Below are 16491 nucleotides of genomic sequence, written 5' to 3' on the forward strand. Positions count from 1 at the left end.
TTGGAAGGTGAGGTTTCCACGAGGAATCAGAAACATACTTCCTGTGTTCTGTGTCATCAATTTACATCAGCTAGTTGTAACACAATAAATAATTTCTGCCCACAATTCCTCCAAGTTGCACAGTAATGCAGAGAGGGCAAGACTAAGGAGAAGCTAGGTACTCCCCACCAATGCATGAGGAAACAAAAGGATGTAAGCCTATCCAAAATTTCTTATTTGAAATCCATGCACGCTATTTTCAATATTAGATTTGTTTCATTTTTGTCACATACAATTGGTTTAAAAAAACTCATAATTGAAGCAAAGTATGCTGAGATGCAGCTCATCTCTTAAGATGATCCGTTACATGAAAAAACACCAGGGACCAGTTGATGAAGGTGCTGTATCTAAGTCAGATTAGGAGGCTGCTACTGATATCCATGGAATCATGCATCTGTTTCATGTGGGGGAGCAAACCGCTACTCAAAAAATCTGGAGAGGGATGGGCACTGCCAGGCTGTACTAAACACACCACAGGATGTACTGCCCCTACAACCCTAACGGTTACGGGAACCGTGAACCATGAATTAAAATATCTCCCTTTTATTAAGCTTCAAATTTGATTAATTGCATTGAAAAACTCAAAATGCAATAGGACTAGTTTGGAAGTGTTTTTATGCACAACATTTGATGATTATCTTGCTAAATAAAATAGACGCACGACAGAAAATAGCTAGTACAGATAAATGTAGACAGCTATTTGAATGTTGGCCTTGAGCACAATTAAAAATATTGTTTTATGTAAACTTATGAAGGAACACTGAAGACAAGAAAGGTGCCAACAGAGTTAGTGGTACGCAAACATTAATTATTTTACAATTTTGGTTTGGGCGTTTGCATTAAAACACCTGACAGACTGTAGAATAAAAAGCTATATAGAGGAGAAGGTTGAGTAATGGAATTGAGCCTTAGTTCCTCCCAGAAATCACAAATCTAATTCCATATCTGACAAGACAGAATTTACTAATTTGGCGCCAACAAACATTTCCCTGCACAAATGACTCATGACTTTAGCAGCATTCGGTAGATCTGACAGGAATAGCTCCCTTTGTCATAGACCCTATGTCTATGACTATGACGAACATGGATCTAGATGAAGCAAAAGCAGATGAAACTAAAATCAGTCCGATTTAGATTTCCTCCAAGACTGAATAGCCAATTGTGATATTCACCATTTCACCATGGTTTTGGTCTCAGGACAAAAACAAAAGAAAGGAGACTTGGTTCCCCCAGAAGCGCTACAAAGCACCTCCACACTAGAGGTAAGATATTAGGCCGAGACGATCTGAACTTCGGGTCGGGTCTAAAGTGTCAATCATTATGTTCAGGTAGGGCAGGGCTTCTCTTTCACTGCCTTTTTAAAAAAATTATCCAACCGGCATTGTTCTTTGTCTCTCTGCCTCTCTCAAGAAGAAGGATGCCTCTCGTCTCAATAAACTGGCTAGGAAAGCGAGCTCTGTTGTGGGCAAAGAGCTGGACAGCCTAACAACAGTAGCTGAGAGACGGGCACTGGAAAAGCTGCGGTCAATCATGGACAATCCATCGCATCCACTACACAGCATTATCTCCAGACAGAAGAGCAGTTTCAGCGACAGACTGCTGTCACTGTCTTGTACTACGGACAGACTGAAGAGATCTTTTCTTCCTCATGCCATGAGGCTCTTTAACTCTGCCCGGCAGAGTAAAAGCCCACATTAAACCACACCACCTACATTGCATATTACCGAATCTTATTGCAATATGTATTCTGTGTAGCACTATTTAGATATTCTATATAACACGCTACAGTGGGCATTTGCACGTCACACTGGGTATTTGTATATTGTATTCTTTTTGCTTTATTATTGTATTGTTCTCAGCTAAGGGATGCTGCTGGAAATGTGAATTTCCCTTCGGGATGAATAAAGTATCTATCTATCTATCTATCTATCTATCTATCTCTCTATCTCTCTTAAATAACCGCACAAAACACTCAAAGATGTGTTACTGCTGTTGTATATGGCCCAATTCTAACCCATCAATATTGTGGACAGTCTTAAAAAATTGTGTCAACTCTTTACAAAATCTATCAATGATGGAAAATTGTCGGGTAATTTAACCTCTGCAGACATTCAAATGTAAAATATGTATTTTTTTATACAGTATTGTTTAACTTAGATTTGGTTAATCAAGGAAGGCTTGTATTTATTATCATCGATCACCTCTCCTCCTCCTGAGTCCTCACATATGAAATGTGAAATTTCAGGTGAGCTTTGTGCTCGGTTCAGCAAATAAGGTCAATTGGTCGGGCTCAGGCAAGGTCAGGCTTAAATACCAGCTCGGCTGGGTCTGGTCCAGACGAATTTTTTACTCCACACTCTACTCACCTTGACAGCTTCTAAATCCGGCCCGCCCACCTGAATCTCCAGGCTAGCAACCGTAACTATCACAGGTCTTTTCCAAGCAGGGCCTTTGTTGACCAGCCTCCTGCCTATCTTCACCTCCACCATTGAGCCATTAGCTGGCAGAGCGCCACACAGCTTCAGCAGGTAGTAGGAGCTGTCATCTGGGAACAGCAGGAAGGCGCCGTCAAAGGAGGATGTCACAGCGTTCGGAGCGATCGAACACAGACCCTCCCGGCGAGGGTAGCAACCCAGCGCGCCCACCTCCGCCACGCACACCTCGCCCTCCTTGCAAGACTCCTTCAGGCAAGAGATTTCACCTGCAGACTCGCACGTGCATCGGAGGCTACATTGGCCCTCTTCGCCGTCGGGGCCAGCCCAAAAAGTCTCATTGAGCGGGTAATAGAGACCGTTGTGCTCGCAGCCGCAATCTTCACGCTGAACGCAATGGTTACCGCTAAGGACGTAGCCCGCCTCGCACTGGCAGCCTTCGGTGCAAGGGTGGCCGCAGTATAAAGGAGCCGTGACATCCGAGCAGGAGGCCGGGCAGGCACTGGTGCAAACTTGGTAGTGGCTGAACGGTGGGCAGGTCAGGGCTGTGTTACGAAAAGAGAGCAGAGGTCAGGTCATTTGCCAAGGCTAGGTAAAGAAAGATCCGGTCTTCGGTCGGGCTGATGCGGAGATTATAATTAATGCGTTTGTTACTTCCCGTCTCGATTACTATAATGTAGAGACACAAAAGCCTGCGGGAAGCGGAGAGGAGGCGGACTCGCTATCTATGTGAACACAAGGTGGTGTAACCCTGGGCATGTAAACTCAAAGAATTCCATCAGCTGCAGGGACGTCGAACTTTTGGCCTAGCGTGTGACGTCATCCACTCCGCTGTTGCTAAACTACAAACAAAGCACCCCGAGGCCTTCCTGTTAATCTCTGGGGTCTTCAATCACGTGACTCTGGATACAACACCGCCTGCATTCTTTATTATTTTATTTTTCAACACAAGGATACTGCTGGAAGTGTGAATTTCTCTACGGGGATGAATAAATTATCTATCTATCTATCTTACTAAATATTTACTACTCTCCGGTCTCCCGAAGTCCAAAATTAAGAGCCTTCAGCTGGTGCAAAATGCTGCAGCGAGGCTTTTAACTAAGACAAGAAAGTCACATGACCCCGATTTTAGCGAACCTGCATTGGCTCCTTGTCAGCTTAAGATGAGACTTTAAGGTTCTGTTGGTATAAAACAAATTTAGGCATGGACTTGCCTCCGCAAATATTTTAAGTTTTAATTCCCCCAATTTCCTTGCCCTCATGTAGGTTTTAGATCAGGGGATGATGTAATAATAGTCTGTAGTTTGCAATAGTCTGTGGTCTGTGCAGCCTTTTGACACTTCTTGAGAGTAAGGGCGTCACAAATGAATATGACTAGGGTAAAGTTTGGCTAAAACAGGTGTTGGAAAACCTTTTGAGACGGGGTCTTCATTGGGTTGAAAAAATATATTTCCTATCTGCCAATGTAGTCTGGAATCCCAGACCTTGGAAAAAAATAATGTTGGTCTATCCCCACTTTTTGGCCTTTTAAACATACTCATATAGGAGTTACCCTAGTTACTAGCAATCCGAGATACAGCGATACCTCTTATAAGCTTCATTCGCTCGAATAGCTTATGTGACGAGCACATTTTCCCGATGTGAAAAAATTAAAAGCAAATTGGTCTGCTACTGTCCTCCAAAAAGCATCCGGGTATAAAACACATTGTCCTGACCACTAAAAACACATTTAAATAGAAATTAAACATACAAAAATTATATTAACAAAATCAAATTTGAGTTTATTGGAACATACTAATACCACATTGGTTTGTATAAATATATAACAATGTGTTTTACTTACTAGACCACTGGGTCTCAACTGGTCTGACTTGAGGACCCACTATTCCGTCCTAATGACAAGCTGCGACCCATTTGAAGAAAAAAGATTCCACTTCTCAAAGTCATCCAATGAAAGAATTGTGCAGTTTAAAGCAGATGGAGTAGAATGTCTTTCCTTTTTTAAAAAACAAAATAACCAGCAGAACCGAAATGTCCATATATACTCGCATGTATCCCGAAAAGTACATACTAAAAAAGTTAAAAATGTCAAAAAAAGTGTGTACCTTAACATTTACAATTATTTAATTATGTAGGTAATAAAGATTAATAGACTGGTAATATGCTAAAAATATAACGTTTTTGAAACGCAACTTCCAGCAGCGTTTGGAAGGCAGACACTTGTACACTGTTTTGTATTTTGCAAGTTCTTCAACTCAATTGTTGTCACGGTTTTCCAATTTTCCTTCCCCATATAACTTAACTTTCATGGGGCCTATTAGTATTGGTAGAAAAAGGAAATACAACCAACATAAATGCAATAAAATGAGATTTGGTCCCTCTCCATTTCGTTTATTAACTGAACAGTAAGAAGAGCTCCAGCAGGGCATTATCGCCATCTACTGATACGGAGTGTTTGACCCTCCATTTTTTTCTTCTTCTTGGGATTATTTCGCTAAGAAAAAGGCCCACAACCTGCTGAAAACAGGCCCTCAACCCACTTTGGGACTTCAGCTCACCAGTTGAGAAACAGTGCTCTAGGAGTGAACCACCTAGCTCACCCATGCTCAGGACCGGCTCTGTGTAAATGTAGGAAATATTTGCAACTCACCGCAAAAGGTTCGAGACCTCCAAGGCCGGATGGGGACGCCCAGCGCCTGGCAGGCCAAAGCGTAGGCCTGGACGGCCTGGCACAGAGCGGTGACATTGTCCTTGCTGCTGCACATGTCATAGACGCAACTGAAGACGAAAGCGGTAGGGTCCACCACGGCCCGGCAATCCCGGAACGGTCCGTCCGTTTTGTTTATGAGTCCGCAATAATCCGGCCCGAAGAAGACGGCCTCGGTCAACACGTCGCAAACGCTGCAGTTGTCCACGCAGCCGTCGGTGCAGTGCCAATCGGCGCCCTCTGACCGCCAGCCGCCGCCCAACTCCGCAACCGTTTCCGCCAGGGTACCGTCCGGTAGGACCGGGTCGTCGGCCGGATCGTCATTGTAGTTCCCGCAGAGACCGCACGTGTTGTTAAAGTAGGAGCTTGGGAGGGAGATGGAGGCGTAGTGCTGGCCGTCGTACGTTACCAAGAGTCCAAAGTCAGTTTCCAAAGCTACAGCCACGCCGGACTGGTAGACTCGGACGGCACCGAGCTGAAGTTGGACCGGTAGAGTCTTTACCAAGCCGTCCACCTGGAGAGATCAGGACGGAAGATTCTCAGTTTACTGAGAAGTGATTTTTCATAACTTTTTGAGAACAGCACAACTAAAATCCAAATTAAAACACTTTAGCTGGGAAATCATAATAGCTGATTCTAAGCTACTAGATCAGGGGTGGTTAACAAGTTGGACACAAAGAGCCAAAAATTTTAACTGTGAGAGTCAAAGAGCCACACCACGCACTGACCTGCCATGAGAGACAGACACACACAAACACACACATTAAAAACATATTATTTCCCATAACACACTCCTCTCCTTACAATACAACAAGTATTATTCTTGTGTTGATTTCAAAAACTAAAAATGAAACGAGGCAAAGAGCCACAGTATATATAAAAAATGATAAGGCAAAGAGTCGCATTCTTATTGGACCAGAGCCGCGTGTTCGCCACCCCTATACTAGATGTAGGGCAACTGGACTACTTGCTTTTCTAGGCCAGATATCCTTTTATCAGTGGTGGGTTGTCAGGGCCTAAAATATCAGAATAATGTGATGTTATTATCTTTCGGCCATGAATACTTGTTAAATAATCAAAATGGTCTGACAGCTTCCTTTTATTGCTTTTCTCCTGGTGGAGCTGATTCTTGATGTGTTTTACTTGTTGCCAGGCTCGGAAATCTAACAGGAGGCCTTCACAATCATATCTGCAGGCCCTGAGGCCTAAAATGAGTGACGATAAAGCTGTTGGTTTAGCCAATCAGATTACTAGTTGGCAAAAGCATCGCCTTTTAGAAGGCGGGACAAGACATCACCGGTTTCACGAACTATGATTAGCTAGGTGGCAATAACGAAAGTATCGTAATGAAAAGGGTAAGAAAAATACAGTATCCCCTTGTCACCATCATTCAAGAAAGAATTGAAAGGCTAAGGATTTGAAACAACAGATTTAATTAACAAGTACTCACTTTAACGGTTCCCAAAGTTCCTTTGACCAGAGTGACTCTATGATTGTAGACCTCCACTGTGACGTCCCTCAACCAGGAGACGTCGGGCGCACCCCGGTCCTCGTTTTTGGCTTCCACGCTGAAGAAGGGCAGAGCTGTTGCTCCCCAACACGGTCGAGCCAAAAGGTAGGTGCAGGTTCCTTGAAAGTGGTAGAGCAGCCCGTCAAAGGTGTGGTAGTGGGGATCCCCGAACACCACGCAGGTACTGGCGCGGGTGGGCTGGCAGTAGAAGGCGCCTTCCTGCTGTTCGCAGGTCTCCAGTGGACCGCATGGAGAGTCCTGGCAGAGCACCTCGTTATCCACATCAAGGCATCGGCATCTTTGCGAGCAGCGCTCCGACAGCCAAAAGACCTCTCCTCGTCTGTAGAAACGACCTGAGTTGGAGAAATGAAACATGAATTAAAGTTAGACCTGAACATATTTGGACACTGACACAATGTTGTTTTAGGTGTTCATATAAACAAATTTCAAAACACAATAATATAATTAATATGGGCTTAAAGTGCATAATCTCAGCTGCAGTTTGAGATTTCCCACGTCTAAATACGAGGAAGAGTTTAGGAATTATAACCCTTCATATTCTTTATACCCCTTTTTGAAAGGACCATGTAAGTAATGAAAAGGTCTTGAGTTCAATGTATGTGTGTGGTTTTGCATTTAGGAGCTGTTGTTATGACCACACATCATGCGTTAAAGGAGCTCTCGATGGAGGTGAAGCAGAAGATCCTGAGAGTAAAAAAAAAGAAGAAATAGATAAGAGGGATAACTGAAGTGCTTGGAGAAACCAAATCAGCAGTTTGGTGCATGGTAAGTAAAAAGGATTGCACTGGTGAGGAGTTGGAAGTTCAAAAAGGCCTGGACATCTACGGAAGACAACAGCGATAGATGATCACTGAATAATCTCCATGGTAAAGACAAATCCATTTATAACATCTACTGAAGTGAAGAACACTCTCCAGGAAGGTTCACCACTATGTGCAAGCCATTAGACAGTCCATTAAATAGACGGACCAGACTTGACTTTGCCAAAAAACACTTCAACAAGATAGCCCAGAGATAAACGTGGACCAGAATGATGGGAAGAAGAACCTTTGGAGAAGGAAGGGTATAGCACATGATTCAAAGCACACCAAATCATCTGACATGGTGGGGGCAGTGTGACGGCATGGGCATGCATGGCTTCCAGGGGCACTGGGTCACTTGTTCTTGTTGATGACATTACAATGGATAAAAGTAGACTGATGAATTCGGAAGTACAAGAAGATGGCACTTTACAGTGCACATGGACAATGACCCAAAGAATACAGCAAAAGAAACCCAGGAGTTTTTTTTAGGAAAAAGAAGTAGAGTATTCTGCAGAGGCCAAGTCAATCTCCAGATGTCAACCCAATCTAGCATGCATTTCACTTTCTCAAAACCAGGCTTGAAGACCCACAAACAAGCAACAACTCCAAGGCTGCTGCTGTGAAGGCCAGGCAAAGTATCAAGGAGGAGGAAACTCAGCATTTGGTGTTGTCCATTGATTGCAGACCTCTGACAGTGATTGCCCCAGAAGGATTTGCAACAAAATATTGACAGCAAACCTTTTTTGTTTGGATTGCGCTTAATTGTCCAATAAGCCTTGAGCCCCTAAACTCTGGAGAGGATTATGACCTAAGCTCTGGACCAACATGAAGGTACAGCCAGCATTGGGGTACATGACGTCATTAACCCCTGTTTTGCTGATGATATTGCCAGATTGGCAGAAGAACAGGAACTCAGAGATCTAGTCAATCGCTTGAATAAAGCATCAACCCAGTATCAGCACAGAAATAAGAAATAGTAATGACCAACAATCCCCAAGGTATCACCACAAACATCACTATCAACCACCAACAGCCTGAACCTGTCACCAAATTTATAAATCTTAGAGCTGTCCTATCAGAAGAGGGTTCAGAACTAGAAATCATGACCAGGTTAGCTCAAACCACAGCCTCACTTGCCAGATTTCGAACATAGCAGTGAAATCAAAGATCAGACTCATGCAAGCGCTGTTTTTTCTCTATGCGTGCGAGATATAGACTCTCACAGCAAAATTGGAGAAGAAAACCCAGACCATGGAGATCGGATGCTGTAGAAAAGTTCTGGTCATCAGCTTCTTAAGTCATGTGACAAATGAAACGGTGCGCAACACGATCAGATGGCACATTGGAGCCTACCAAGAACTGTTTTCAACTTCTGTGGTATGGTCACGTCACAAGATTATGAGGACTGACCGAGATAATTCTCCAGGGTACAGTCCAGGGCAGACCTGGGCACTCCGGTCCTGGAGGGCCATACGTCCTGCCAGATTTTGAAGTTTGCTCTTCTTTAACTCAGGTGATACAAATTATAACCTCGTTAGCAAGCTAGCAAGTGCTCGTTAACGATACTGGTGATTGGAATCACCTGTATTGGATCAGAGAAACCTCAAAAATCATGCAGAACATACGGCCCTCCAGGACCGGAGTGCCCAGGTCTGGTCCAGGGGGACAGGAGGAGAGGAAGACCAAGAAAGAACTGGCCAGAAAACATTGAGGAATGGACTGGTGGCAACTTTGCAGGAAAGCTGTCCAGAGTTGCGTCCTCACTGGTGCTGTAAAGTAGGCTTAAACGTATTTGCTCAAAAGTGTGTATTTCTAATCAGTGGTGGCCCTTTTTGACGTTACCTAGTCTTCCTGTCTTTGTTTAAAAGTGTACTGTTCCGTGGGGGGGGAATATTATCCTTGTCTCAGTACTCTTCCACCCTTGTGACTTCAATAAAACACGTAGGCAGAAGGGGGGAGGGTCAGAAAGAGTTCGACTGGCGCGCTGAAAGCAGGTAAAATTTGTTGCTCCTCTGACCTTCTTTCTTACTCCAATTGCAATTGTTAAGAAAACCCAACAAGTCTCATGCCTGGTGTATTTTCTAGCGTTAGCCAACTTTTAAAAGCTCTCCCAGAAGTAAGTGGACTGTTTTAGACCCAGGCGGTGAAGGGATCTATGAACCGTGTTGTGATTCAAACACTTGAATTAATTAAACATTACAGTCTGTACTTCAATTCTGTTCAAGATATATAAGTCCAATGTGGTTGCATGTAGAGCCCACATTGTGGAAATTGTGTGTCTGTTGAAGGATTTTTATTTCATTTAATCGACTATAAGCTATTTTTTACAATCAAATACAAATTACATTTAAATACAAAAGATATTCACTGGCTGAGCTGTGGGGGAGGTCATTGTAGCCTAGACAAGAATGATGTTTACAGAAAAACAACAAGAACGGGGACAAGGGCTGACTTTCTGGACATGGCGGCGCCTTTCGGCGAGGAGGTGGCGACTAGGCCACGTGAGGAGTCTGCCACGGGCGGAGTCTGCCACGTGGGGAATTCCTGGCCCGCCCATGGGGGGTGGCCGACGCCCCGACGTGTGAAAAAGACGGAAGACGGACGAGAGAGACGAGAGATGGGAGAGCAGATCGGAGAATGAGAGGGAGGATTGACAAAGACTATTTAGACCAATTCGACAATGATTCGGCTAAATTCTATGGAATTCACTTAGTTAAATACTTTAAGAAAATAAATCTGCCCCCGTGTGGAAATGCCTGTCTTTTGTCAATATTTTCCCTTAAATTAAGAAACGAGCATGCATTGTTAGGAGTGAAGTTTGTCTTTGGTTAATGGAGTCAGATAACTAATTCGAACAATTTGGTAATATAATAATAATAATAATAATAATTTCCTTTGTATTGTCATTCTTTTGTTAGAACGAAATGTCGATACACCTGACCCGTTGTAGCGAGCCGATGCAGCCGCAGCCAACAGAGGGCGCCGCCATTTTACCAATGTTATAAGTCTTAGGTATGACTCGGCCGAGGCGCGAACCAGCGACCTCCCAGTCTCAAAGCGGGCGCCCTACCATCTAGGCTACTGAGCTGGTTTTCCCTAACACTGTCTAAATTAGGGGTGCCAAACAGGTGGCCCGTGGGTCGGATCAGGCCTGCTAAGGGATTGAATCTGGCCCGCGAGACAACACTGAGGGAAGAGCAAGAGAAAAACGAGCTCCAGGTCGAAATATGTCTACTTGATGTTGCTGAAGCCAACTCATTCTTTCTCCTTCTCCTTCTTCTCCTTCTTCTTTTTCTTCTTCTTCTTCTTCTTCTCCTTCTTCTCCTTCTTCTCCTTCTTCTCCTTCTTCTCCTTTTTCTTCTTTTTCTTTTTCTTCTCCTTTGTCTCCTTCTTCTTTTTCTTCTTTTTCTTCTTTTACTTCGTTTTCTTCTTTTTCTTCTTTTTCTTCTTTTTCTTCTTTTTCTTCTTTTTCTTCTTTTTCTTCTTTTTCTTCTTTCTCTTCTTTCTCTTCTTTCTCTTCTTTTTCTTCTTTTTTTTCTTCTTTTTCTTCTTCTTCTCCTTTGTCTTCTTCTTCTTCTTTTTCTTCTTCTTTTTCTCCCTTCTCTCTTTCTTTTTTCCTCTTAGTATTTCTCTTTGGATTTTTTTGTTTCTCTGTCTTTCTTTCCCCCATTTCTCACTATTTCTCTTTTCATCTCTTTTGTTTCTCACGTTCAATCTCTCCCTCTCTTTTCTCTGTCTCTTTCTCCCTTTCTCTTTCTCTGGCCCACCCTCTCTCTTCTTCTCTCCCTCTCTTTCTCCTATTTCTTTATCTCTCTTTTTCTTTCTCTTTAATCTACTAGTCCGGCCCCCGACAAATTTTTGTGAGAGGCAACTCATTCTTTCTCCTTCTCCTTCTTCTTTTTCTTCTCCTTCGTCTCCTTCTTTTTCTTCTTTTTCTTCTCCTTCTTCTCTTTCTTCTTTTTCTTCTCCTTCGTCTCATTCTTTTCCTTCTTCTTCTTCTTTTTCTTCTCCTTCGTCTCCTTCTTCTTTTTCTTCTTCTTTTTCTCCCCTTTCTCTTTCTTTTTTCCTCTTTGTCTCTTTCTCTCTTTGTATTTCTCTTTGGATTTTCTTGTTTCTCTGTCTTTCTTTCCCCCATTTCTCACCATTTCTCTTTTCATCTCTTTTGTTTCTCACATTCAATCTCTCCCTCTCTTTTCTCTGTCTCTTTCTCCCTTTCTCTTTCTCTGGCCCACCCTCTCTCTTCTTCTCTCCTTCTCTTTCTCCTATTTCTTTCTCTCTTTTTCTTTCTCTTTAATCTACTCGTCCGGCCCCCCGACAGAATGCTTGTTCTATCGTGTGGCCCCCCCCGAGTTAAAACGAGTTCGACACCCCTGGTCTAAATACCTTCTGGTTAAACTGCAGGAGAGACTTACCATTGTAGCTGCAGCCATTGGCCGGATCGACCTGATCCTGGTCGACACGGAAGAACCAGCGTCCCGGAACGTTGACGTTGGTGGTGAGCTCAATATTCACCACCTCGTTGGACCTGGATCCCGGCAGGTTCAAGAAGTGTCCCGTTTCCCCGCCATTGAAACCTGACTGAAAAGGCGGGGACGACAGTCAGGGACCCCGCTGGGGAATTCCCTGGCTAAAATCAAATCACCTGTGCGGTGGTGCCCCCCAATCCGGTCAGAGGATCCCCGCCGCTGGCGGTGCCTGTGCTCCAATTGATGACGGCGTAGTTGAAGATGGCGAAGGACACGGCACCATCTGAGATTAGCACAGTTTGGAATGTGTTCACCTTTTAATCAAACAAGAGGAGTGACACAGTTTTACAAAAGAGAGAAAAAAAACAGACTAGCACATTACAGCTCTACGATAGGTCGACCCTGAATTCAGACTTGTAGGACATTATTTCATGAAGTTCCTAAAATGTTCCTAGTTTGGGATACGGTGTCCCTGCTTTACAATGAGGAATGAGATGGTTTTCGGACCCTCTTTACAGCATTTGGGTGAATTACCGTAAATTCCGGACTATAAGCCGCTACTTTTTTCCAACCCTGCGGCTTATTCAGTGATGCGGCCAATTTATGTAATTTTTTTAGCGGCCACTAGCGGCGCTCGAGTGTTGCTACCATTAACCGCCCTGTCAAAGCTATATTGTTATTATTAAAGCTTTGAAAACTCTCTCGGTGTACCGTCTTTCTTTGTAAATATGTGTAACCCGTGTATAATATGTATTTGCAACTGTATATTTTTGTAATGTATTTATTTTAGACACTTATTCTGATATGTTTTGCACGGGCGAATGAAAAAGAAGGGGCGGAACAAACGCGGGGTGCCGAGTTTAAGTGGGGACCGCTAAAGGTGAGGGACGGACAAGGAAAGAAGAGGGGGTAAAAAGTTGGTTAAAGAAAAAGGAGTTGCGTGAGTGAATGTGTTCAATTGATATATTTTTCCCACCCTTACCTTTGGAAATATACACTTTTTTCCTTGGATTACTTTCAACGGGACCCGGACTCTGCAGGTCTGCATCAAACCTTAAGTACCGGTATCATTTTCCGTTCATTTTGCCGGCTGTGATTTTTGGACTGTGGACTTTAATGAAGGACATTTAGTTTCAATCGCGGGACTTGAAGTCGGGATAGGGTTAATTTTGTGTTTGTGTTACATGTTCGAATGTGGGCGCATGCGGCTTATATACAGGTGCGCCTTGTGTTTGTACAAAATTAAAATGTGGCGGGTGCGGCTTGTAATCAGGTGTGCTCTATAGTCCGGAATTTATGGTATGTCTCTAACAAGACTGTCTGCTATTGGTCAAAACCCCATAAAATACTGGTCTGCTATTGGTTTGCATCACTGCATTTTTAGATAACGAATATGTTATTGGCTGAACTACTTCCCACACTGCCTCCCTCTGTCTTTATTCAGTGCATAACCTTGTGCATACGTCTTTATGTTATCTTATCATACACATATCTATTGCACTTGAGCAGTACGTACTATGTACAATTTTGCTTTTTTCAATGTTTTTATCTGGGGATAGCTAATTACCATCTTTCTTTTTCCTTTCTCTTTCTCTTATTTCCCTTTTCTCCCTCTCTCTTTCTTTTTTTCTCTTATTTCCCTTCTCTTTTTCTTTCTTTTCTTCTCTTATTTCCCTCCTCTCTTTCTTTCTTTCTTTCTTTATTTTTTTCTCTTATTTCCCTTTTTTTCTTTCTTTCATTCTTTCTCTTATATCTATTCTTTCTCTTATTTCCCTTCTTTCTTTCTTTTGTTCTCTCTCTCTCTCTCTGTCTCTCTTCCCTTCTTTCTTTCATTCTTTCTCATCCCTTTTCTTTCTTTCTTTCTCACTCTCTCCCCTTTTCTTTCTTTCTTTCTTTCTTTCTTTCTTTCTCACTCTATCCCATTTTCTTTCTTTCTTTCCTTCTCTTTCTTTCTTTCATTCTTTATTTTGTTATCTCTTTCTCTCTCTTGATCTCTCTCCCTCTCTTTCATTCTCTCTCTGTCTCTCTTTCCTTCTTTCTTTCTTTCTCTTTTCTTTCTTTTTCACCCCTTTTCTTTCTGTTTTTCTCACTCTCCCCTTTTCTTTCTTTCATTTTTTCTCACTCTATCCCATTTTCTTTCTTTCTCACTCTATCCCATTTTCTTTCTTTCTCACTACATCCCATTTTCTTTCTTTCTCACTCTATCCCCTTTTCTTTCTTTCTTTCTTTCTTTCTTTCTTTCTTACCACTCTTTCCCCTATTCTTTTTTTCTCCTCTTTCTTTCTTTCTTGCTTTCTTGTTTTCTTGCTTTCTGTCTCACTCTCGCTCATTTTCTTTCTATAAACTTTCACACCAGGGAAGGTTTTCAGACTTTACCGGGGTGCTTTGGCTCCCGCCGTAGAAGGTGACCTGGTGCCAGGTGGCGACGAAGACCCAAGTGGAGGTGAAGTCCGGAAGGTTCTTGAAATGCTTGCGGACGTCGCGCGTGGCCCTTTCCAGTATCCGCGGCAGAGTGGTTTCCCGGTAGTAGACATCGCCCCGGATACCGTTGTGCACGTCCGCCCACAAGGGGGCGACAAAGGAGCGGCTGTCGCTCAGCGGGAAAGCTTCGGGCGTGAACTGGCTCACGTGTTCGCTGAAGGAGATGACGCCATTGTTGTTGACCTGTTTGGGATATTTCTGCATGACAGCGATATTGGGGAAAACTGCTAGAACAGGGGTGTCAAACCTGCAGCTCGCGGGCCGCATCAGGCAGTCTGGGAGATGACGCCGAGAAGCGCAAGCGAATAACAAGCTGCATTTTAAATGTAACCACTTCATATTGCCAAAGCCAGGTGCCACTCAAAAAGCAACTAGAGCTGTATTTGATCTCTTTCCCTCTTTTAAATTCTCTCTCTCTCTCTTTGTGTATCTTAATCTTTTATTCTATTTCTTTTTCTCTCTCTTTATCACTTATTTTCTTTGGTATTTTTCCACTTCTTTCCCTTTCTTCTTCTCTCTTTGTCTGTATTTCTTTCTCTCCCTTTTCTCTACCCGGCATCTCTCCCTGTTCTCTTCTTTTCTCTCTCTTTCTCTCAGTTTTTTCTCTCCCTCTTTCTCTGTGTCACTTTTCTGTTGATCTTTGCCTATTACTTCTCTCTTTTGATCTCTTTGTCTCTTTCCTAGTTTGTCTCTATTTCTCCTGTCTTTTTTTCCTTCTCTCTCTCTCTCTCTTAATCCTCCTCACTCTTTCTTTCTCTTTCTTATTCCTTTCTCTCTATATATTTCTCCCTTTGTGTCTCTTTTTCTCTTCTGTCTTTCCCTCCTTCTTTCTCTTGTCATTTTTTCCTCTTTCTTTCCTCCTCTCTCTCTCTCTCTCTCTCTCTCTCCCTCTCTCTTAATCCTTCTCACTCTCTTTATTTCTCTTTTGTATTCCTTTCACTCTCTTTCTCCCTTTGTGTTTCTTTTCTCAGTGCCTCTCTTCTTCTCTTCTGTCTTTTCCCTCCTTCTTTCTCTTGTTATTTTTTTCCTTGTTCTTCCCCCTCTTTCCCCCCCTCTTTTCTCCCTCTCTCTTTCTTTCCTTCTCCTCTCTGTCTCTCTCTCTCTCCTTCAATCCATCTCTCTCTCTCTCTCTCTCTCCATCTCCCTTAATCCTTCTCACTCTCTTTATTTCTCTTTGTATTCCTTTCACTCTCTTTCTCCCTTTGTGTTTCTTTTCTCAGTGCCTCTCTTCTTCTCTTCTGTCTTTTCCCTCCTTCTTTCTCTTGTTATTTTTTTCCTTGTTCTTCCCCCTCTTTCCCCCCCTCTTTTCTCCCTCTCTCTTTCTTTCCTTCTCCTCTCTGTCTCTCTCTCTCTCCTTCAATCCATCTCTCTCTCTCTCTCTCTCTCCATCTCCCTTAATCCTTCTCACTCTCTTTATTTCTCTTTGTATTCCTTTCTCTCTCTTTCTCCCTTTGTGTTTCTTTTCTCAGTGCCTCTCTTCTTCTCTTCTGTCTTTTTCCCTCCTTCTTTCTCTTGTTGTTTTCTTCTCTTTCTTCACCCTTCTCTCTCTTTCTCCCCCCACTTTTCTCCCTCTCTCTTTCTTTCCTTCTCCTCTCTGTCTCTCTCTCTTTCTTTTTCTCTCTTTCCACTATTTTTTTTTCTACCATGTGGCCTTTGAACTGAAAACGAGTTTGACACCCCTGTGGTAGAACAACTCAAAACGTTGAGGTCTCTTCTTACATAGACGGTGCGGTAGGGGGTACTGAAGAAAACAAAAGGCACAAGCAGAGGAATCTCAGGGGAGCTTCCATCGTCCATCTTGGGTGTCTCCAGATCCATGTGGGCGGGTCCAAACGGGTACAGGACATCCCCGGTATCCACTAAAACGGGATCATCGGGTCAGAATGTGCCTGTGGTGTCCTGTGCTGTCTCGTTGGATCTCATACCTCTTGTGTGAGCAGCCGCACTGAAGATGATGAGAAGAAGGACCAGCACCTCTCGCCTCACCATCCTGAAAGGTTTAAGATGGACTCATTCCAATGTCCATTGTAAG

The 16491-nt window shown here is 43.2% G+C and overlaps 1 protein-coding gene across 1 annotated transcript in view; it reads right to left on the reverse strand.

The window, feature by feature from the left end:
* tecta (tectorin alpha) overlaps window positions 1-16448 on the reverse strand; it is a 50427-nt gene extending 33979 nt beyond the window's left edge. Inside the window, exons 1-8 of the mRNA XM_088321676.1 lie at window positions 16385-16448; window positions 16179-16318; window positions 14355-14642; window positions 12155-12292; window positions 11925-12090; window positions 6629-7041; window positions 5122-5692; window positions 2406-3016 (exon numbers count right to left, since the gene is read on the reverse strand). Coding sequence (XP_088177802.1) covers window positions 2406-3016; window positions 5122-5692; window positions 6629-7041; window positions 11925-12090; window positions 12155-12292; window positions 14355-14642; window positions 16179-16318; window positions 16385-16448 — 2391 coding nt within the window. The remainder of the gene's footprint in view (window positions 1-2405; window positions 3017-5121; window positions 5693-6628; window positions 7042-11924; window positions 12091-12154; window positions 12293-14354; window positions 14643-16178; window positions 16319-16384) is intronic.
* Window positions 16449-16491: the final 43 nt, after the last annotated feature.

This window comes from Urocampus carinirostris, chromosome 17, assembly GCF_059441175.1.
Source record: "Urocampus carinirostris isolate Australia breed hairy pipefish chromosome 17, RoL_Ucar_1.0, whole genome shotgun sequence".
NCBI classification, from domain to species: Eukaryota; Metazoa; Chordata; class Actinopteri; order Syngnathiformes; family Syngnathidae; genus Urocampus; species Urocampus carinirostris.